Source organism: Amblyraja radiata, chromosome 21 (genome assembly GCF_010909765.2).
Source record: "Amblyraja radiata isolate CabotCenter1 chromosome 21, sAmbRad1.1.pri, whole genome shotgun sequence".
In the NCBI taxonomy this organism is placed as follows: domain Eukaryota; kingdom Metazoa; phylum Chordata; class Chondrichthyes; order Rajiformes; family Rajidae; genus Amblyraja; species Amblyraja radiata.
Window position 1 is genome coordinate 17,370,649 of NC_045976.1, and position 25,117 is coordinate 17,395,765.

Genomic DNA, 25,117 nt, shown 5'->3' on the forward strand with positions numbered 1-25,117 from the left:
CTCTAAAGGGGTTATCAATCATCAGTGTACTCGACATCAGAAAGCTGTAGCGCTGAATTTTTATTTTTATTTTTATTTTCCCAGGTACAACTACATCAACAACACATCACCCCCCTCCCAGTACCACATCTGGTAATTGAAGTATTTGTTCAAAAGTATTTGAGGGTAGAAGCAATAGGTAGCAAGGTGAAAAGTAAAAGTGGCAGGCCGACAAAACCAGGGCAAAAATCAAAAAGGGCCACTTTTCAACATAATTGTATAAGGGGTAAGAGTGTTGTAAAAACAAGCCTGAAGGCTTTGTGTCTCAATGCAAGGAGCATTCGTAATAAGGTGGATGAGTTGAATGTGCAGATAGCTATTAGTGACTATGATATTGTTGGGATCACGGAGACATGGCTCCAGGGTGACCAAGGCTGGGAGCTGAACATCCAGGGATATTCAATATTCAGGAGGGATAGAGAGAAAGGAAAAGGAGGTGGGGTAGCGTTGCTGATTAGAGAGGAGATTAACGCAATGGAAAGGAAGGACATTAGTTTGGAGGATGTGGAATCGGTATGGGTAGAGCTGCGAAACACTAAGGGGCAGAAAACGCTGGTGGGTGTTGTGTACAGGCCACCTAACAGTAGTAGTGAAGTTGGAGATGGTATCAAACAGGAAATTAGAAATGCGTGCGACAAAGGCAAAACAGTTATAATGGGTGACTTCAATCTACATATAGATTGGGTGAATCAAATTGGCAGGGGTGCTGAGGAAGAGCATTTCTTGGAATATATGCAGGATAGTTATCTAAATCAACATGTAGAGGAACCAACGAGAGAGCAGGCTATTTTAGACTGGGTATTGAGTAATGAGGAAGGGTTAGTTAGCAGTCTTGTTGTACGTGCCCCCTTGGGCAAGAGTGACCATAATATGGTTGAGTTCTTCATGAGGATGGAGAGTGACATTGTTCATTCAGAAACAATGGTTCTGAACTTAAAGAAAGGTAACTTTGAGTGTATGAGACGTGAATTGGCCAAGATTGACTGGCAATTAATTCTAAAAGGATTGACGGTGGATATGCAATGGAAGACATTTAAAGACAGCATGGATGAACTACAAAAATTGTTCATCCCAGTTTGGCAAAAGAATAAATCAGGGAAGGTAGTGCATCCGTGGATAACAAGGGAAATCAGGGATAGTATCAAAGCGAAGGATGATGCGTACAAATTAGCCAGAAAAAGCAGCATACTGGGAGAAATTCAGAGACCAGCAGAGGAGAACAAAGGGCTTAATTAGGAAAGGAAAAATAGATTATGAAAGAAAACTGGCAGGGAAGATAAAAACTGACTGCAAAGGTTTTTATAGATATGTGAAAAGAAAGAGATTAGATAAAACAAATGTAGGTCCCTTGCAGTCAGAAACAGGCGAGTTGATCATGGGGAACAAGGATATGGCGGACCAATTGAATAACTACTTTGGTTCCGTCTTCACTAACGAAGACATAAATAATCTGCCGGAAATAGCAGGGGACCGCGGGTCAAAGGAGTTGGAGGAATTGAGTGAATCCAGGTTAGCCAGGAAGTGGTGTTGGGTAAATTGAATGGATTAAAGGCCGATAAATCCCCAGGGCCAGATAGGCTGCATCCCAGAGTACTTAAGGAAGTAGCTCCAGAAATAGTGGATGCATTAGTAATAATCTTTCAAAACTCTTTAGATTCTGGTGTAGTTCCTGAGGATTGGCGGGTAGCAAACGTAACCCCACTTTTTAAGAAGGGAGGGAGAGAGAAAACGGGGCATTACAGACCAGTTAGTCTAACATCGGTAGTGGGGAAACTGCTAGAGTCAGTTATTAAAGATGGGATAGCAGCACATTTGGAAAGTGGTGAAATCATTGGACAAAGTCAGCATGGATTTACAAAAGGTAAATCATGTCTGACGAATCTTATAGAATTTTTCGAGGATGTAACTAGTAGCGTGGATAGGGGAGAACCAGTGGATGTGGTGTATCTGGACTTCCAGAAGGCTTTCGACAAGGTCCCACATAAGAGATTAGTATACAAACTTAAAGCACACGGCATTGGGGGTTCAGTATTGATGTGGATAGAGAACTGGCTGGCAAACAGGAAGCAAAGAGTAGGAGTAAACGGCTCCTTTTCACAATGGCAGGCAGTGACTAGTGGGGTACCGCAAGGCTCAGTGCTGGGACCCCAGCTATTTACAATATATATTAATGATCTGGATGAGGGAATTGAAGGCAATATCTCCAAGTTTGCGGATGACACTAAGCTGGGGGGCAGTGTTAGATGTGAGGAGGATGCTAGGAGACTGCAAGGTGACTTGGATAGGCTGGGTGAGCGGGCAAATGTTTGGCTGATGCAGTATAATGTGGATAAATGTGAGGTTATCCATTTTGGTGGCAAAAACAGGAAAGCAGACTATTATCTAAATGGTGGCCGACTAGGAAAAGGGGAGATGCAGCGAGACCTGGGTGTCATGGTACACCAATCATTGAAAGTAGGCATGCAGGTGCAGCAGGCAGTGAAGAAAGCGAATGGTATGTTAGCTTTCATAGCAAAAGGATTTGAGTATAGGAGCAGGGAGGTTCTACTGCAGTTGTACAGGGTCTTGGTGAGACCACACCTGGAGTATTGCGTACAGTTTTGGTCTCCAAATCTGAGGAAGGACATTATTGCCATAGAGGGAGTGCAGAGAAGGTTCACCAGATTGATTCCTGGGATGTCAGGACTGTCTTATGAAGAAAGACTGGATAGACTTGGTTTATACTCTCTAGAATTTAGGAGATTGAGAGGGGATCTTATAGAAACTTACAAAATTCTTAAGGGGTTGGACAGGCTAGATGTAGGAAGATCGCTCCCGATGTTGGGGAAGTCCCGGACAAGGGGTCACAGCTTAAGGATAAGGGGGAAATCCTTTAAAACCGAGATGAGAAGAACCTTTTTCACACAGAGAGTGGTGAATCTCTGGAACTCTCTGCCACAGAGGGTAGTCGCGGCCAGTTCATTGGCTATATTTAAGAGGCAGTTAGATATGACCCTTGTGGCTAAGGGGATCAGAGGGTATGGAGAGAAGGAAGGTACAGGATGCTGAGTTGGATGATCAGCCATGATCATATTGAATGGCGGTGCAGGCTCGAAGGGCCGAATGGCCTACTCCTGCACCGAATTTCTATGTTTCTATGTTTCTAAATGCATGTTTCACTAGAAATGCAAGCACATGTCAATCCTTATTTAGAATATTCAACGTTGGAATTTTTGCGAAAGTAGTACTCTGAGGCTGATATATTATGAATCAACAAATAGAGCAATAGAGCACAGGACCAGACGCTTCAGTCCACCATATCTGGCCGAACATGAAGCACATTCCATTTAAAAAAAAGTTACAAATCATAATAAGGTAATCTCCATTACATTCTCCCCACTCATATTAGAGCTATTCCCTCTAGCCTTTGGCATTTTTACCCTGGGAATAACACTCTACCCTATTTATGCCTCATGTATTTCCATACCCAACTATCAGGTGTCCCCTCAACTTCTGAAATTCTCGAGAAAACAATCCAATTTTGTCCGACCGTCTAATACCTAATATTCTCAATTAAGCAGCATTCTGTCAACCTGTTCCTTACACTCTCCAATGCCTTCAAATCTTTTTGCATGTGGAGACCAAAACTGTACGCAATACTTCATATGCGGCCTAACCAAAGTTCTATAAAGTTGTAACAGCAAATCCTGACTTTTCCGGAACTCTGCCAATATTGGTGTGATCAGCAAACTTACTAATCAATCCATCTACATTAACTTCCCAGGCTTTTTGAATTGTATCGCAAACTGCAAAACTTCCAGCATCAATCCTTGCTCGTTTCAATGTTGCACTCTGCATTTACAAAACAGATGAAATCAATGCACAGATTACAACACCATGTTCACTGTACTCTATGCATCTCTTCAGTGATCTATTATTATGTCAGAATAATTTTATAAGAAGAGGTGCAACTGATGGTTTGCTCCATGTTATAACCTTGCTATGTTGTATTTGTGGACTGCACTTTAATCATTACTTTTGGTATCCTCTCCACCATGTCTTGTTCAAGTGATTCTTTCTGATTAGTGGCAAATGGAGATAGTATTTTGGCGAGACGAGCAGGTTGAGTAAAACAAATCTTTATTTGTAAACGACAAACAAAAAGAAGTATAGGAAAACTGCGTGCCGGGTCAGCCAAATATATTAAAGCTCCTGTTACCTGGATGGAGCTCGATCAACTGAGGAACCAAAAGCCTGTGAAAACACATCCGCGATCACGTGATGGAGCCAGCTAATAGCGAGGGATCACTTTGCCTCAAGCCACCACTGTGTTCCGCTACAGTATACAGCATTTTTTAATACTTTCCCTTGTTATCCAGCAGAGCCAACTACAACCAAAGTAACAACAACTCCCTCTACCAGTTCCACAATTGGTGAGTTTTTATTTCAGTAGAATCAACAAGTAATTACAAAAGCAAATGATGAGAGTATTTGACTCAAATACATTAACATAAACTTGCATTTCAAGTTGCATCTGAAAAGTAGACAAAAAAAATCAATGACCATATTGTCTAGTAAGTTAATAAAGTTTTGAGAAATATCACATGAGTAAAGAGAGTTTCTTTTACCAATGTTGAAATTCTTACTTTTGTTTTCCCAGTTACAACTACATCAACAGAACATCCCCCTCCTCCCAGTTCCACACCTGGTAAGTGAAGTATTTGTTCAAATGACATCAGAACTGCATGTTCTACTAGAAATGCAAGCACATATCAATCCTTATTTAGTATTTTCAATGTTGCACCTTCTGCGAAAGTAGTACTCTTAGGCTGACATATTATAAATCGACAAATACAACAGTACAGCACAGGACCACAGTCCACAGTATATCCAGTCCACAGTATCTGTGCCGAACATTTTATATAAAATGTTAAAAATCTTAATACGGTAATCTCAATTCCATTTTCCCCCACTCACCTTAAAGCTGTGCCCTCTAGGCTTTGACATTTCTATCCTGGAAATAACACTCTACCCTATTTATGCATCACATATTTCCAGACGCAACCATCAGGTGCTCCCTCAACTTCTGATCTTCTTGAGAAAACAAGCCAATATTACCAACCAAACAACAAATATCTTACATTAGGCAGCATTCTGGTAAACCTGTCCTTTACACTCTCCAAAGCCTTCAAATGCTTCCTGTGTGCGGAGACAAAAACTGCACGCAATACTTCAAATGTGGCCTAACCAAAGAACAACAACACTGTAACATGACTTCCAAACTCTTCCAGAACTACAAAGAAAAAAAGGAAAGCTTCAATTCTTGATTTAAAAAAATGTATACAACAATGACCCCAATCATCCCATTCCAACCACTCATTACTCTTGACTCAACCAAAATTATTTCTGAAATATTGGTCAAAGATTTGGTACAAAAATGCTCCAAAATAAGGCTCAGAATGCACCAGCGAGCATCTAAAACCCCAGAGCTTCCAGGGCCCTTAAGCGGGCGCTAGGTGCACTTATTTCACGTAAAAATTTTGTATTTCTGCCATGCCACCCCCCTTTTTGAAAAGCTTCGTAAGGGCCTGGTGTATGTTATTTTTGACTGTCATAGGCCTTTCTTACATATGCTGTCACAGCGCACTGTAGTCTCTAAACAACAGTTCAGTAATTTTCCTTGCCTTTCATTTCAGAATAATATTGTTTTAAGCTGATAACTCGACACTAGCGCTAGCAATAAATAAAAAGCGCAGCTTTCCAGCCCTTATCTCATTGGCCATGCTCAGCAGCACATTTTATAAGAAGAGGTGCAACTGATGGTTTGCTCCATGTTATAACCTTGCTATGTTGTATTTGTGGACTGCACTTTAATCATTACTTTTGGTATCCTCTCCACCATGTCTTGTTCAAGTGATTCTTTCTGATTAGTGGCAAATGGAGATAGTATTTTGGCGAGACGAGCAGGTTGAGTAAAACAAATCTTTATTTGTAAACGACAAACAAAAGAAGTATAGGAAAACTGCGTGCCGGGTCAGCCAAATATATTAAAGCTCCTGTTACCTGGATGGAGCTCGATCAACTGAGGAACCAAAAGCCTGTGAAAACACATCCGCGATCACGTGATGGAGCCAGCTAATAGCGAGGGATCACTTTGCCTCAAGCCACCACTGTGTTCCGCTACAGTATACAGCATTTTTTAATACTTTCCCTTGTTATCCAGCAGAGCCAACTACAACCAAAGTAACAACAACTCCCTCTACCAGTTCCACAATTGGTGAGTTTTTATTTCAGTAGAATCAACAAGTAATTACAAAAGCAAATGATGAGAGTATTTGACTCAAATACATTAACATAAACTTGCATTTCAAGTTGCATCTGAAAAGTAGACAAAAAAAATCAATGACCATATTGTCTAGTAAAGTTAATAAAGTTTTGAGAAATATCACATGAGTAAAGAGAGTTTCTTTTACCAATGTTGAAATTCTTACTTTTGTTTTCCCAGTTACAACTACATCAACAGAACATCCCCCTCCTCCCAGTTCCACACCTGGTAAGTGAAGTATTTGTTCAAATGACATCAGAACTGCATGTTCTACTAGAAATGCAAGCACATATCAATCCTTATTTAGTATTTTCAATGTTGCACCTTCTGCGAAAGTAGTACTCTTAGGCTGACATATTATAAATCGACAAATACAACAGTACAGCACAGGACCACAGTCCACAGTATATCCAGTCCACAGTATCTGTGCCGAACATTTTATATAAAATGTTAAAAATCTTAATACGGTAATCTCAATTCCATTTTCCCCCACTCACCTTAAAGCTGTGCCCTCTAGGCTTTGACATTTCTATCCTGGAAATAACACTCTACCCTATTTATGCATCACATATTTCCAGACGCAACCATCAGGTGCTCCCTCAACTTCTGATCTTCTTGAGAAAACAAGCCAATATTACCAACCGAACAACAAATATCTTACATTAGGCAGCATTCTGGTAAACCTGTCCTTTACACTCTCCAAAGCCTTCAAATGCTTCCTGTGTGCGGAGACAAAAACTGCACGCAATACTTCAAATGTGGCCTAACCAAAGAACAACAACACTGTAACATGACTTCCAAACTCTTCCAGAACTACAAAGAAAAAAAGGAAAGCTTCAATTCTTGATTTAAAAAAATGTATACAACAATGACCCCAATCATCCCATTCCAACCACTCATTACTCTTGACTCAACCAAAATTATTTCTGAAATATTGGTCAAAGATTTGGTACAAAAATGCTCCAAAATAAGGCTCAGAATGCACCAGCGAGCATCTAAAACCCCAGAGCTTCCAGGGCCCTTAAGCGGGCGCTAGGTGCACTTATTTCACGTAAAAATTTTGTATTTCTGCCATGCCACCCCCCTTTTTGAAAAGCTTCGTAAGGGCCTGGTGTATGTTATTTTTGACTGTCATAGGCCTTTCTTACATATGCTGTCACAGCGCACTGTAGTCTCTAAACAACAGTTCAGTAATTTTCCTTGCCTTTCATTTCAGAATAATATTGTTTTAAGCTGATAACTCGACACTAGCGCTAGCAATAAATAAAAAGCGCAGCTTTCCAGCCCTTATCTCATTGGCCATGCTCAGCAGCACATTTTATAAGAAGAGGTGCAACTGATGGTTTGCTCCATGTTATAACCTTGCTATGTTGTATTTGTGGACTGCACTTTAATCATTACTTTTGGTATCCTCTCCACCATGTCTTGTTCAAGTGATTCTTTCTGATTAGTGGCAAATGGAGATAGTATTTTGGCGAGACGAGCAGGTTGAGTAAAACAAATCTTTATTTGTAAACGACAAACAAAAAGAAGTATAGGAAAACTGCGTGCCGGGTCAGCCAAATATATTAAAGCTCCTGTTACCTGGATGGAGCTCGATCAACTGAGGAACCAAAAGCCTGTGAAAACACATCCGCGATCACGTGATGGAGCCAGCTAATAGCGAGGGATCACTTTGCCTCAAGCCACCACTGTGTTCCGCTACAGTATACAGCATTTTTTAATACTTTCCCTTGTTATCCAGCAGAGCCAACTACAACCAAAGTAACAACAACTCCCTCTACCAGTTCCACAATTGGTGAGTTTTTATTTCAGTAGAATCAACAAGTAATTACAATAGCAAATGATGAGAGTATTTGACTCAAATACATTAACATAAACTTGCATTTCAAGTTGCATCTGAAAAGTAGACCAAAAAATCAATGACCATATTGTCTAGTAAGGTCAATAAAGTTTTGAAAAATATCACATTTGCTCAATGACAACTTTCATGAGGCTGGGGAGTTCACAACTGACCTTGGCATGGGAATAGTCAGAGGTAGGATACCAGGTGGTGTGGCTAGTCTATGGAACAAGAAGCTTGACTCATCAGTAAATGTGATTCGGCTTGATGTTGACTGGTGCATTGCCATACACTTTACTCACAACGACAAGGAATTTGTTATCATGAATATATATACACCCTATGAATGCCATCAGAATGAGGATGAATATTTAAATAGACTTGCTTTCATCTATTCTTTCATTCAAAACAATAATTATTGTAGTGTATATGTCATTGGAGATATGAATGCAGATATCTCACATAGGAACTCATTATTTGCCAATCATATGGCTCAGTTCTGTCAAGATAATAATTTAATATTGTCAAGCAAAGTGCTTTTACCTACAGATAGCTATACTTATATTAGTGAGGCCTGGCACACCACATCATGGCTGGACCACTGTATTAGTACAGCTGATGCACATGCCTCATTGGGGTGTATGAGCATTCTGTACGGGGCAGCAATGACTGATCATATACCTGTCGCTATGACAATAAATGTTGAACACATACCTGTGGTATCCAGAGATAGAAATAGCTTTAATACAGAAAAACTGGACTGGTCTGCGCTTACAAAGGAAGACATCCTAGCCTATTATGCCCATACAGATAAATCCTTAAGCAACATTCATCTACCTAAAGATGCAATAATATGTAGCAATATTAATTGTAAAGATATGAAGCCTAGGAGAGATATCTGCTCCATGTATAATGAAATAGTAAGCGCCTTATATGTAGACAGTAAGCCCTACTGCAAGCATAAAAATAAGACACATAACATCAGACCTGGCTGGAATAAGTATGTAGCTGAGTATCATACTGAAGCCCGTGAAGCCACCAAATCATGGGCTATGGCAGGTAGACCCAGACAGGGGCCTGTGTTTGAGCACAAGAAGCTCACTAATGCAAGGTATAACTATGCTGTTCACTTCATCTGTAAAAATGAGCAAGCTATGAGGGCTGATTCCATGGCTAAGAAGCTGCTAAGTAACAATGCTACAGATTTTTGGAAGGAAGTGAGAGCTCTTAGCAGTTGCTAAACATCTCTACCATGCACTGTAGATGGAATCTCCGGAACAGCTAATATCGCGGAGTTATGGCGACAACATTATAGCACTTTATTCAACTGTGTCCAAGGTGACTTGTATAGGGTGGAAAATATTGAGAGTAATGACTCGATGGTGATTATGTCACATGAGGTGTATCATGCCATGAACAAGCTGTCCAACAACAAAGCAAGTGGCTTGGATCATATCTCTGCTGAACATCTTAAGTATGCGAGTATGAGGATAGCTCCTCTCCTAGCTATTTGTTTTACTGGCTTTATGATTCATGGCTTGTTACCAGACTCAATGTTGTCTGTCTTGTTAGTGCCGGTCATTAAGGACAAAGCTGGTAAAGTAGGCAGCCTAAATAATTACAGGTCCATAGCTTTAGCCAGCATATTGTCAAAAGTCTTAGAAAGAGTTCTGCTGGATAGAATAAGTGAGTTTGTTAACTCCACAGATAACCAGTTTGGCTTTGAAGCTAAACATGGCACTGACTTATGCATATATGCCCTAAAGGAGATTGTAAACAAATATAGAGGCAAAAACTCTTCAATCCTTATGTGCTTTATTGATGCTTCCAAAGCCTTTGACCGTGTTAATCACAGAAAGCTGTTTGGTAAAATGAGTCAAAGAGGGGTGCCTGAATACATTGTTAGAATTCTGGCCTACTGGTATGCCCACCAGACTATGCAAATAAAATGGGGCAATAGGGTCTCAGCCCCATTTGGGGTTAGCAATGGTGTTAGACAAGGGGGAATTTTGTCCCCAGTCCTTTTTAATCTATATATTGATGACCTGTCTAAACAATTGAAAGCCTGTAACACTGGGTGCATGATTGGTAATATTTTAGTGAACCATATTATGTATGCAGATGATCTTGTGGTCTTTAGTCCATCTAGCGCTGGTCTCCAGTAGCTCCTTACTATATGTTCCGTGTATGGTGTGGAACATGACATTAAATATAATGCTAGTAAGAGTGCTGTTATGGTCTGTAGAACCAAAGAGGATAAATGCCTAAAATATCCTGTTTTTAAATTGTCTGACAACAATCTTAGTGCCTGTAATAAGATAAAATATCTAGGGCATATTATTACAGAACAAATGACAGATGATGAGGATATTTATAGGCAACGACGCATGCTGTATGTACAGGCGAATATCCTCTTGCGTAAATTTGGTGCGTGTGCAGGTGTGGTGAAGATGTCGCTATTTAGAGCATACTGCACACCCCTCTACACTGCGCACCTGTGGTCGAACTATTTAAAGACAAGTATGCAGAGACTAAAGGTGGCATATAATGATGCCATGAGAACACTGCTAAGGCAACCTAGATGGTGTAGTGCCAGTAATATGTCTGTGGCTGCAGGAGTCAGTACTTTAGAAACTATCCTAAGACACCACATGTATAAATTCATTTGCAGGATAAATGACTCTAAAAATGTGCTTATTGTGGTCTTGACAAACATAAGGGTTAGCACTACACGCTACGAATCCCAGTTGTGGAGACACTGGTATCGTTGTCTCATTGTAGGACATTGATCATCTTTTAATCTGGATTTTTAACTTAAGTATTGTGAGTTTTTGTTAAATATAAATTATGATGTTTTTATGTGATATACCATGATTTTATATATATTTATGATATTTGATATGCAATGCATTTTTAATGTAATGTTGCCCCGTGTCTGGACCTTGAGTCCGTAATAAAGTATATTATAGCAAAGAGAGTTTCTTTTACCAATGTTGAAATTCTTACTTTTGTTTTCCCAGTTACAACTACATCAACAGAACATCCCCCTCCTCCCAGTTCTACACCTGGTAAGTGAAGTATTTGTTCAAATGACATCAGAAATGCATGTTCTACTAGAAATGCAAGCACATATCAATCCTTATTTAGTATTTTCAATAAGATAAGATAATCTTTATTGTCATTGTACAAGACAACGAAATTCTGTTGGAGCAGTGTTGCACCTTCTGCGAAAGTAGTACTCTTAGGCTGACATATTATAAATCGACAAATACAACAGTACAGCACAGGACCACAGTCCACAGTATCTTCAGTCCACAGTATCTGTGCCGAACATTTTATATAAAATGTTAAAAATCTTATTGGTTCTTGAGGGATCGAGAGAAGAGAGGGGAGAGAGGGATCGAGAGAAGAGAGGGGAGAGAGGGATCGAGAGAAGGGAGAGGGATCGAGAGGGGAGAGGGATCGAGAGGGGAGAAGGGGAGAAGGGGGAAGAGGGAGAAGGGGGAGAGGGAGGGTGGAACGATAGCATGTTATAACGTTCAGCCGTCCCATTCCGACCAAAGATTATAGAGCAGAGCTCCTCTGGTGTCTTTGATTGCAACCACCGTCGCCGCCGCCGCACGCCACGGCCCACCATTGCACCCAAAGATGATAGAGCAGTGTTGTATAATCTTTGATTGCACCCTTCTTCACGGCGGGCTTGTGATCTTTGCTTGTGATGTCTCGACAATTCGAGGGCTATAACGGGTAACAGCCGCCGCGTTCTCGGACTTCAATCTGAGCTCGAAAAACTCGTGGTCACTGGGCCTAATGTGTCCCGCGGGCCATATTTTGGAGACCAATCCCTTACAAGAACAAAACCAAAAACGTACAGAAGTGTTAAAATTGTCTTTATTATAGTGGTAAGTAAAGATCTATTAAAAATAAGTCTACTAACTTTCTAATCTACCGACAAACCTAGTTTCACAATGGCCGTTGATGGGAGAACAGAAAATAACATTTTCATGACAGAATATCGACAAAAAATAGTAATAATATTTTCTTTCCTTTCTTTTTTATCGGGGAAACTAAAGAATGACAGGTCTGGTCGTTTAGATTTACGATTAGAACAATTGATAGCGGAGCAGTGAGATGAAGATTTAGATGAGGACGCCATGACAGCCCAATAAAATGCTCAATAAAATGGCGTCGACAATCACACACGTCATACTACGCGTTTTTCGAGGAGTGGTCTATCTTGCTCCTCTACAATCTTTCCTGCTGGGTATCAATCAACTACAATCTTTCTATTTTCCACCACCACCCCTGGCAATGTGTTCCAGACTCCCACCACCCTCTGTGCAAAAGAAAAACTTGCCCCACACATCTCAATTCTTTTTCCCCCACTTCCCCCCACACCTTATAGCTATGCTTTCATGTGTTGGTCATTTCCACACTAGATTGGTTGATGCATGCAACCAATCATATATAGGTTACCATCACTAACCCTGTCTTGCTGTATCATTTATATTAACACCTACTTCCTATGCTACGCAGTTCAGTAGCAGACAGGATGCAGTGACTACTGTCATGCTGTTAAGTCTGTATGTGGATTAAAGATTATCTTAAATTACGTGTTGTGTAGATGTGATATTTACACACACTGGGAAAAAAAGTTCTGCATTTGTATTCTATCTACGCCTCTCATAATTTTATAAACAGTACTTCTATCAAGTCTCTCCTCACCGGCTGAAATTCCAGAGACCCTTTGGATGATGTTACTGAGATCGTTGTGTGAATCTGATTTCAAAATGCTCATCAACTTTTCTACAAAATATTACCAGCATTTGATTTAATTTAATACTTGGATCTTGCATGGATGGTAATACACAATTGACATTTTCTATTTGAATCTTTAACAGATTTTACCTAAAAATTGCCACTTTGTATATTGTGCTGGTTAATATTCTTCCATTTTCACTTTTCTGATCAAAGGAAATGGATTTAGCATTAGTAACCAATAATTTCCTATTTACGCTTAGGTATAAAATAACTAATCAATGCATCCCCATCAATACTACTGGATAACTGTTGATTACAAATTCTTCAGTTTTGAATGTTTTTCTCTTTCTTACAACAGTGACAGAAAGTACAACAACAACTACACCTATTTCCACTTCATCAACTGGTAAGTGATGGATTCATTCAGCAGAAATTGAAAACGTTTGTGTGGTTAAAAATAAAAGCACATATGAATTTCAGAGATGAGTCAACAATTTTTATGGCCAATAGACTCGGGTTGAAATTTTACGTGAGTGGTGTGTAGTAATTTACACTGTAGCTTACTGATTTTGATTATTCTTTGAAAGGCAAAGTTCTCCCATTAGATCCATGAGTGGCTCCCAGCCAACCAAATGCAGTTTCTTAAAAGCAGTGAGACAAATTAGCTTGAATTTTTTCGCTCCAGCTATTGTAACTGTAATAATAATTTTTTCACTTTTTCTATGATTTATCTGTGAAACAACTAAGGACTTCAACATGTTCTGAGATGTGGGATGTTAAGGAGGTGTGCAACCGTTTTCAATGTTTTTCTTTGTTCCCCAGCAGTGACAACTACAACAAGTGGAACAACAACTGCATCCACGACAAAGTCGACAACAGGTAGGAGGTGACAGATCAATCGAATTATCAACTGATCACACATTAGACCGTTTGGCATTTGAAACCATGGCACTGTTGTATAACAACACAGCAGCTAATCCCTCTCTTCTGCCTATTCCATACGGCACTGCCATTTTCATTATTTTAAAGATTTGGAAAAAGTAAGAACTCACTGCTGGTTATTATCATTTTTTGTTCTCTTCACATTCAGTACACCTACATAAGTAATACAAAAGCAAATCATTTCCAGACATGACTATTGAAATGTAGGGAGTGTCGGTTTGGATCAGAGTTTGCCTGTTAAGATTGAGATAAGGAGTTTCATCTCTTAAGGGGTTATGAATCATCCATGTACTCCACATCACAAAGCTGTGGCAGTTGAATCTTTCTTCTTCTTTTCCCAGTTACAACTGCAAACTTACTAATCAACCCATGTACATTGAATAATATAGAAATGGACAAGATATTTCCCTATATCACATAATTTGAAGCAAGTGAGCATTGATTTGGATCAGAGTTTGCCTGTTACAGGTCGAGATAAGAAGAAGTTTCATCAACAACACATCACCCCCCTCCCAGTACCACATCTGGTAATTGAAGTATTTGTTCAAAAGTATTTGTTCAAATGCATGTTTCACTAGAAATGTAAGTACATGTCAATCCTTATTTAGAATATTCAACGTTAGAATTTTTGCGAAGGTAGTACTCTGAGGCTGATATATTATGAATCGACAAATAGAACAGTAGAGCACAGGACCATACGCTTCAATCCACCGTATCTGTGCTGAACATGAAGCACTTTTCATTTAAAAAAAAGTAAAAAATCTTAATAAGGTAATCTCCATTACGTTCTCCCCACTCATATTAGAGCTATTCCCTCTAGCCTTTGACATTTCTACCCTGGGAATAACACTCTACCCTATTTATGTCTCATGTATTTCCATACCCAACTATCAGGTGTCCCCTCAACTTCTGAAATTTTCAAGAAAACAATCCAATTTTGTCCGACTTCTTCTAATACCTAATATCCTCAATTTTACTTCGGAGTCACGTGAGTGACTACGTGAAGAACCCCGCTGGGACGCATGCGTGTCATATCGCTACACGCATTGCAACGAGTCACAGCAGGGGGAAGGACGTTCCCCTTTAGCGGCAGAATTTAAAAGCCGGGAACAGCAGGTAAGGAGACTCTGCGTTTTTCCCACTTACCTTGCAGGTGGAAAGATGGGCAGATCCACGAGAAAGAAGGCTGCGAAAAAGCTGGCGGGGGAGAACCGCAGAGTTGCGGACAGCCGGCAGCAACAGCAGCAGCCGACGGCACACCAATTTCCAGAAATGGGAACAGCTGTGCCCGACTTCGCTCCCGCACCGATCTACTCCTCGGCCGGGCGGGAAAGCGAAGCAAAAAACGGACCGAATGCCAGACTCCGATGAGTCTGACTTTGAGCAGCCGCGAGCGGCCAGTGCCCGTGAGCACCGGGGCCGGTTGTAGCGGCTGCAGGATGGGGAGCAGCCGCGAACGGCCAGTGCCCATGAGCACCGGGGCCGGTTGGAGCGGCTGCAGGATGGGGAGCAGCCTCGAACGGCCAGTGCCCATGAGCATTGGAGCCGGTTGGAGCGGCTGCAGGATCAGGAGCAGCCGCGAGTGGCCTATGCCCGAGAGCATAAGAGCCAGTTGGAGCGGCTGCTGGAGGAAATACTCCAAAGTGGCAGGCTCCGGGAGATGGAGGCTAGCCACAGTGGGCAATTAGTAAGCTCCACAGCAGTACCCCTTGTGGGGCTGCACAGTGTCTCTCCCTCATCAGAGGAGAGCACGGAGGGTCAATTCGGGGCTGACCCTGAAGAGGGCAGTGAACAACATACCCCCAGTATGCCTGGGGTGACAGAAAACATGCTGGACATGGTGTCCCAGTTTATCCAACCAGACCAAACTGGCCAAGACCTGGAGCCGAAAATAGCGGCAAGCATTGACTATATGTCATTTAACCAACTGCAGGCACTGGCACTTTCAGACACCATGGCACGACATTTACCTCCAGGGAACTGCAAGTCGCTAAATGTTCCCAGTGTAAACCAGTGCATCTGGAAACATGTGGGGACATCAATTAGAACCAGGCACTTGAAAATTCAGAAAGTCCTAAAAGTCCTAACGGCAGGAATTACAGCTTTTGCCCGCACATTGAAGGAGCAAAACATGACCCAAGACCACCAAGATGCACTGGCTTTACTCTGCAACTCACAATATGAGTTGAATAACATCAGGAAAAGTGCTATCCAACCAGCTTTTGATCCCAAATTTGCCGGCCTCTGTAAACCTGGAACCTCCAAACCGCCAATACTACTATTTGGAGGGGATTTACCAAAACAAGTCAAAGAACTTGATGAAGAGGCAAAAACACTGGGGCTCATAAAAGCAGCAACCAAAAGCTACTACGGCCAAAAATATCACCCCTACGGACCCCCCAGTCGGCCAATACAAACCGGAGCAAACGCAAAAACCAGGAACACCCAACATCGGTCTTTTTTAGGCCATGGCCCAGACCGACCGTCCTGGAAAATGCGCAAGCCTTCAACACAAACCCAACAACAGACCCAGACAACGGCGCCTCAACGTCCACGGAGGATGCCGAAGACATAACACACCAATCACTGGTAACCATGGAGGTAGGTGGGTCTGGTTCCTTAAGAATTAAAGGGAGCATGAAAGTTGGTGGGAGCTTACGATATTATTTGGATGCATGGAATAAGATAACTACCGACACTTACATTCTAAGCAGTATCCAGGGTTATACCATAGAATTTATACAAAAACATAACCCTCCAGTACAGCATGTACCGAACCGAATGTTCGTGCTCACAGGCATAGAAAAATCTAAAGCACATGCTGAACTACAACAGCTATATAAAAAAGGAGTAATTGAACACACTCAAAACGAATCACAGGAATTTGTGTCCAATATCTTTATAAAAAACAAGAAAGATGGTGGTTGCCGCATCATCATCGATTTAACTACTTTAAATACCTTTGTACAATATATTCATTTCAAGATGGAAACCTTTGTTACTGCTAAGCAATTGATTTCCGAAGGCTACTACATGGCAAGCATCGATTTAAAAGATGCTTACTATACAGTACCCATAAGAGGTGACCATTTTGACAGGCCAATGAAGCTACCAACAGAGGCCATAATGGAACTAAAATGGTGGGAACACAACATCAAGTATTGCTCCAATCCACTAATTATCAGCAACCCGTCTATGGTACTACAAACTGATGCCAGTGCACTTGGTTGGGGAGCTACCAATTCCATCTCCAGCTGTGGAGGGAGATGGAATGCACAGGAGGCATCATTATTAAAAACACTGGGCATAAACTACCTGGAAATGTTAAGTGCATTTCATGGCCTTAAGTCATATTGTTCTGGGTTAAATCACCAGCATGTTAGACTACAAATTGACAACACCACCGTGGTAGCATATATCAACCATATGGGTGGAAATAAATCGACATCATGTGACAATCTGGCCAACACAATTTGGCAATGGTGTATCCAGAGAAATATTTGGATATCAGCTACCTACTTACCAGGTAAACTAAATTTAGTGGCAGACACCAGGTCACGCAAATTCAATGAAAACACTGAATGGATGTTGGATAAAAATGTATTTGCTGAAATTACAGCATGGTATGGAACACCAGATATCGATCGTTTTGCATCCAGGCTCAATCACCAGTTATCAAATTATGTTTCATGGGAACTAGACCCTGGAGCAGCAGCAACAGATGCATTTTCGCTGCATTGGGGGAAATTGTTTATTTATGCATTCCCTCCTTTCTGCCTCATCAGTCGGGTATTAAGGAAAATACAACAAGACTGCGTCTGGTATTTTGATAGTACCCGATTGGCCTACTCAACCATGGTTCCCGGTGATACTAGACATGGTGTTAGAACCATGCATCATCATCCATCATAGACCAAGTTTACTGGTCCATCCGGTAACACAGGAAAGTCACCCCTGTCATAATCATACAAACCTATTAATTTGTAGAATTTGAAAGCGCCACTACAACACCTGGGACTGACGGACCGAACAATGGATATGATTGCATCGGCCCACAGACAGTCCACCAAAAACAGTACTTGGTGCACATCAAAAAATGGGGGAAGTACTGTCACGACAATAACCTCAACCACAGATCAAACAACATTCCGTCTGTTCTGGAATTTCTGGCAAGCCTCCACTATGCTGAGGGCCTCAGCTATAGTGCCATCAACTGCGCCAGAAGTGCTCTGTCAAACTACCTGTGGCAAGGAACAGAGCGGCATTCTGTAGGGACACACCCCCTGGTAACCAAACTCATGAGGGGCATTTTCAATACTAATCCCCCAAGAACCAGGTACACCCAAATTTGGGATGTGAGCATTGAATTGACCATGTTGAGAAACTGGTCTCCACCTACAGCTCTGTCCCTACAGACACTAATGATGAAAACGGTCATACTGATGGCTTTGGTCACGGCACAAAGGGTCCAGTCACTACAAAAACTAAGGCTGGACAACTTGACTATTTCATCTGGGAATTTGACTTTTCATATCCGTGAATTAATTAAACAGAACAGACAGGGATCAGCAGCGCAAAAAATAGAGTTCCGGGCCTACCCGACGGATGATCGTCTCTGTATAGTAACTCACTTACTATTATATATGGAACATACAAGAATCATCAGAGGCAAAGAAATGGCACTGTTAATCAGCCACAAACAGCCACACAAAAAAGTCCAGACCATCTCAAGATGGCTAAAACAGGTCCTAATAAAGGCGGGAGTAGATACTAACATTTTAAAATCTCACTCCACCAGGGCTGCAGCTACATCAGCAGCAATACAGTTGGATGTGCCAATGGACCAAATCCTCACTACTGCAGGATGGTCAACGGAAAGAACATTCCAACGATTTTATAATAAACCAGTCATTGAACCTGGAACATTTGCGGAAACACTTTTAAGTTCTGTAATATGATTTTACCCCATAAATAGGGGCTATGATTTGGTGTTAATAAAATTTCCGTTGTTTCAATATCATATTGATATCTAATGATGTTAACACTATTCTCCCCATAATCAAGGCAGATGTGATGCCTGGACTGGTTTCCACGGCATGAAATCCCAGAGCTTTAAAATCTTCACGTAATCACTCACGTGACTCCGAAGTAAAATAGTAAGATTAAACGAGAACTTACCAGTTTGAAGTTTGATCTTTATTTTATGAGGAGTAACGTTGACCTGTAGGGGGCGCTGACCTGTGCGCGGCTGCCCAGCCAGCAGCTGTCCGTCTTTTCATCTTTTTTTTTTTTTTTTAGTTAGTTAAAGTGTTTTTGTTTCTGGAGTTCTAGACTTTTTTATGTGGGGGGTGGGGGGGGGGAAGGGGGAAACTACCTTTCAGGGTCCCTACCTGGTCGGAGAGGCAACTTTTCTCCGGGCTGCAGCTTCGACCCGTCCTCGCGGCCTACCAGCGGGCCTGGAGCGGTGTTTCCTGTTGGGGACCGCCCAGAACCACGGCTTCGGCAGCGGCACAGCGCTGGAGCGCTATCGTGGAGCGGGCGATGCCTTGCCCGGGTCGCCGCGCTGGAGCTCCGGTGAGCTGAAGACCGCCGAGTAAAACATCGCGGAGCTGCGGGACTGAGGAGCGGCCAGCTGCGGGCAGCGGTGCTGAACTGTACACCGGGAGCCTGGGATCTCGCGACGAGATTGCCAGTAGTGGAGCTCCAACCGGCGCGGCCTTGTCGGCTTCGGAAACCGCGGCCTCCAGTACGGAGGCGGCCGTTCCAGGTGTCCCAAGCCGCTGTGAGGATTCTCCCGACGCCGGTGCACCATCACCCGGCGAGAACGGCCAGGAACAACGGGCCTCCGTAGAGGCAACTGTGGAGGCCTCAATAGGCCCGACTATGGGTGAACTGGGGTTGGGGACTGGACATTGTGCTTTCCCTCATAATGGGAACCATTGTGGGGGGATGTTCTTTATGTTTAAATCTCTTATTAATGTTATGTCTGTATTCTTTCTTTATGTGCTGCATTGGCAAGAAGCATTTCACTACACCTAGGTGTATGTGACCAATAAATAACCTTTGAACCTTTGAACCTTTGAGGGAATACGTGCCCTCCGCACCCACCCTTGATCATATACTCAACTGGTATCTCTTCTCTAATCTTACTATGTTTAGCCATTACAGTTATCTGTGATTTCACACCGCTGCTTTGAAGAATGACACGCATGCGTCCTAGCGGGGTTCTTCACGTATTCCCTCAACGTTACTCCTCACAAAATAAAGATCAAACTTCAAACTGATAAGTTCTCGTTTAATCTTACTATTAAGCAGCATTCTGTCAACCTGTTCCTTACACCCTCCAATGCCTTCAAATCTTTTTGCATGTGGAGACCAAAACTGTACGCAATAATTCATATGCGGCCTAACCAAAGTTCTATAAAGTTGTAACCGCAAATCCTGACTCTTCCGGAACTCTGGCAATATTGGTGTGATCAGCAAACTTACTAATCAATCCATCTATATTAACTTCCCAGGCTTTTTGAATTGTATCGCAAACTGCAAAACTTCCAGCATCAATCCTTGCTCGTTTCAATGTTGCACTCTGCATTTACAAAACAGATGCAATCTATGCACAGATTACAACACCATGTTCACTGTACTCTATGCATCTCTTCAGTGATCTATTATTATGTCTTGTTCAAGTGACTCTTTCTGATTAGTGGCAAATGGAGATAGTATTTTGGCGAGACGAGCAGGTTGAGTAAAACAAATATTTATTTGTAAACGACAAACAAATAAAAATATAGGAAAACTGTGTGCTGGGTCAGCCAAATATGTTAAAGCTCCTGTTACCTGGATGGAGCTCGATCAACTGAGGAACCAAAAGCCTGCGAAAACACATTCGCGATCACGTGATGGAGCCAGCTAATAGAGTGGGATTGCTTTGCCTCAAGCCACCACTGTGTTCCGCTACAGTATACAGCATTTTTTAACACTTTCCCTTGTTATCCAGCAGAGCCAACTACAACCAAAGTAACAACAACTCCCTCTACCAGTTCCACAATTGGTGAGTTTTTATTTCAGTAGAATCAACAAGTAATTACCAAAGCAAACGATGAGAGTATTTGACTCAAATACATTAACATAAACTTGAATTTCAAGTTGCATCTGAAAAGTAGACAAAAAAATCAATGACCATATTGTCCAGTAAGGTCAATAAAGTTTTGAAAAATATCACATGAGCTTCTTTTACCAATGTTGAAATTCTTACTTTTGTTTTCCCAGTTACAACTACATCAACAGAACATCCCCCTCCTCCCAGTTCCACACCTGGTAAGTGAAGTATTTGTTCAAATGACATCAGAAATGCATGTTCTACTAGAAATGCAAGCACATATCAATCCTTATTTAGTATTTTCAATGTTGCACCTTTTGCGAAAGTAGTACTCTTATAGGCCATTCTCACGTTGCGAGTTGAGACAAGAGGTACCCCGAGTGAAAGACTCGTGGTTGTGTACGAGATTGCAAGTGTATGATCAAGAGTTTAACCGAGTTCCCACGGGTATGACAAGTTTGCCGTTTACTTGTCATTTCTGCGATGTTCCAAGTTCGTCTCCCGAGTTACTCTTGAGCCAATCCTGATTGAAGGTTTGTTTTAATAAGCAACAGTGTTATGTTTTAATAAACAACAGTGTTAAAGAAGACCTCTCCATCATGTGGCTTTGTTTTAAAGATATAATTCAGAATGGCCGCATCTATTGATGTGACCTACAAAGGGAAAATGCGCACCATCCAGTGCCAGAGCAGTTATACTTATGATTTGTTTGAAACACACAGGTTTGATATGTTTTAATTGAATTTACTGCCATGTCTACACACTGCGGGGAGATGGGAGATTAAATCTTTGAATGTGGACGGATGTGCACATCAGATTGTTGTGAGACGGAGCTCAGGGTTCGCCTCCTGAGTTGCTTCGGTGCCCAGGCATGAGTTGAGATGGAGAGGTTGGGGGGGGAGGGGAGCACATGTCAATCCTTATTTAGAATATTCAACGTTGGAATTTTTGCGAAAGTAGTACTCTGAGGCTGATATATTATGAATCGACAAATAGAGCAGTAGAGCACAGGACCAGACGCTTCAGTCCACCATATCTGTTCCGAACATGAAGCACTTTCCATTAATAAAAAAGGTACAAATCTTAATAAGGTAATCTTCATTACATTCTCCCCACTCATATTAGAGCGATTCCCTCTAGCCTTTAACATTTCTACCCTGGGAATAACACTCTACCCTATTTATGCCTCATGTATTTCCATACCCAACTATCAGGAGTCCACTCAACTTCTGAAATTCTCGAGAAAACAATCCAATTTTGTCCGACTTCTTCTAATACCTAATATTCTCAATTAAGCAGCATTCTGTCAACCTGTTCCTTACACTCTCCAATGCCTTCAAATCTTTTTGCATGTGGACACCAAAACTGAACGCAATACTTCATATGCGGCCTAACCAAAGTTCTATAAAGTTGTAACTGCAAATCCTGACTCTTCCGGAACTCTGCCTATATTGCTGAGATCAGCAAACTTACTAATCAATCCATCTACATTAACTTCCCAGGCTTTTTGAATTGTATCGCAAACTGCAAAACTTCCAGCATCAATCCTTGCTCGTTTCAATGTTGCACTCTGCATTTACAAAACAGATGAAATCTATGCACAAATTACAACACCATGTTCACTGTACTCTATGCATCGCTTCAGTGATCTATTATTATGTCAGAATACTTTCATAAGAAGAGGTGCAACTGATGGTTTGCTCCATGTTATAACCTTGCTATGTTGTATTTGTGAACTGCACTTTAATCATTACTTTTGGTATCCTCTCCACCATGTCTTGTTCAAGTGACTCTTTCTGATTAGTGGCAAATGGAGATAGTATTTTGGCGAGACGAGCAGGTTGAGTAAAACAAATCTTTATTTGTAAACGACAAACAAAAAGATGTATAGGAAAACTGCGTGCTGGGTCAGCCAAATATATTAAAGCTCCTGTTACCTGGATGGAGCTCGATCAACTGAGGAAACAAAAGCCTGCGAAAACACATCCGCGATCACGTGATGGAGCCAGCTAATAGCGAGGGATTGCTTTGCCTCAAGCCACCACTGTGTTCCGCTACATTATACAGCATTTTTCAATACTTTCCCTTGTTATCCAGCAGAGCCAACTACAACCAAAGTAACAACAACTCCCTCCACCAGTTCCACAATTGGTGAGTTTTTATTTCAGTAGAATCAACAAGTAATTACAAAAGCAAATGATGAGAGTATTTGACTCAAATACATTAACATAAACTTGCATTTCAAGGTGCATCTGAAAAGTAGACAAAAAAAAATCAATGACCATATTGTCCAATGTTGAAATTCTTACTTTTGTTTTCCCAGTTACAACTACATCAACAGAACATCCCCCTCCTCCCAGTTCCACACCTGGTAAGTGAAGTATTTGTTCAAATGACATCAGAAATGCATGTTCTACTAGAAATGCAAGCACATATCAATCCTTGTTTAGTATTTTCAATGTTGCACCTTTTGCGAAAGTAGTACTCTTATAGGCCATTCTCACGTTGCGAGTTGAGACAAGAGGTACCCCGAGTGAAAGACTCGTGGTTGTGTACGAGATTGCAAGTGTATGATCAAGAGTTTAACCGAGTTTTACGGGTATGACAAGTTTGCCGTTTACTTGTCATTTCTGCGATGTTCCAAGTTCGTCTCCCTAGTTACTCTTGAGCCAATCCTGATTGAAGGTTTGTTTTAATAAGCAACAGTGTTATGTTTTAATCAGCAGCAGTGTTAAAGAAGACCTCTCCATCATGTGGATTTGTTTTAAAGATATAATTCAGAGTGGCCGCATCTATTGATGTGACCTACAAAGGGAAAATGCGCACCATCCAGTGCCAGAGCAGTTATACTTATGATTTGTTTGAAACACACAGGTTTGATATGTTTTAATTGAATTTACTGCCATGTCTACACACTGCGGGGAGACGGGAGATTAAATCTTTGAATGTGTACGGATGTGCACATCAGATTGTTGTGAGACGGAGCTCAGGGTTCACCTCCTGAGTTGCTTCGGTGCCCAGGCGTGAGTTGAGATGGAGAGGTTGGGGGGGGAGGGGAGCACATGTCAATCCTTATTTAGAATATTCAACGTTGGAATTTTTGCGAAAGTAGTACTCTGAGGCTGATATATTATGAATCGACAAATAGAGCAGGAGAGCACAGGACCAGATGCTTCAGTCCACCATATCTGTTCCGAACATGAAGCACTTTCCATTTAAAAAAAAGTTACAAATCTTAATAAGGTAATCTTCATTACATTCTCCCCACTCATATTAGAGCTATTCCCTCTAGCCTTAAACATTTCTACCCTGGGAATAACACTCTACCCTATTTATGCCTCATGTATTTCCATACCCAACTATCAGGTGTCCACTCAACTTCTGAAATTCTCGAGAAAACAATCCAATTTTGTCCGACTTCTTCTAATACCTAATATTCTCAATTAAGCAGCATTCTGTCAACCTGTTCCTTACACTCTCCAATGCCTTCAAATCTTTTTGCATGTGGAGACCAAAACTGAACGCAATACTTCATATGCGGCCTAACCAAAGTTCTATAAAGTTGTAACCGCAAATCCTGACTCTTCCGGAACTCTGCCAATATTGGTGTGATTAGCAAACTTACTAATCAATCCATCTACATTAACTTCCCAGGCTTTTTTAATTGTATCGCAAACGGCAAAACTTCCAGCATCAATCCTTGCTCGTTTCAATGTTGCACTCTGCATTTACAAAACAGATGTAATCTATGCACAGATTACAACACCATGTTCACTGTACTCTATGCATCTCTTCAGTGATCTATTATTATGTCAGAATACTTTCATAAGAAGAGGTGCAACTGATGGTTTGCTCCATGTTATAACCTTGCTATGTTGTATTTGTGAACTGCACTTTAATCATTACTTTTGGTATCCTCTCCACCATGTCTTGTTCAAGTGACTCTTTCTGATTAGTGGCAAATGGAGATAGTATTTTGGCGAGACGAGCAGGTTGAGTAAAACAAATCTTTATTTGTAAACGACAAACAAAAAGAAATATAGGCAAACTGCGTGCTGGGTCAGCCAAATATATTAAAGCTCCTGTTACTTGGATGGAGCTCGATCTACTGAGGAACCAAAAGCCTGCG

At 41.4% G+C, this 25,117-nt stretch overlaps 1 protein-coding gene across 1 annotated transcript in view; it reads left to right on the forward strand.

Moving 5' to 3' along the window:
• The window catches only part of LOC116984979 (mucin-2-like), a 221,466-nt gene that overhangs the window by 85,709 nt on the left and 110,640 nt on the right, over positions 1-25,117 (forward strand). The window contains exons 37-46 of the mRNA XM_033039340.1: positions 4,398-4,451; positions 4,679-4,726; positions 6,242-6,295; positions 6,524-6,571; positions 8,088-8,141; positions 11,207-11,254; positions 20,890-20,940; positions 21,159-21,206; positions 23,086-23,139; positions 23,312-23,359. Coding sequence (XP_032895231.1) covers positions 4,398-4,451; positions 4,679-4,726; positions 6,242-6,295; positions 6,524-6,571; positions 8,088-8,141; positions 11,207-11,254; positions 20,890-20,940; positions 21,159-21,206; positions 23,086-23,139; positions 23,312-23,359 — 507 coding nt within the window. The remainder of the gene's footprint in view (positions 1-4,397; positions 4,452-4,678; positions 4,727-6,241; positions 6,296-6,523; positions 6,572-8,087; positions 8,142-11,206; positions 11,255-20,889; positions 20,941-21,158; positions 21,207-23,085; positions 23,140-23,311; positions 23,360-25,117) is intronic.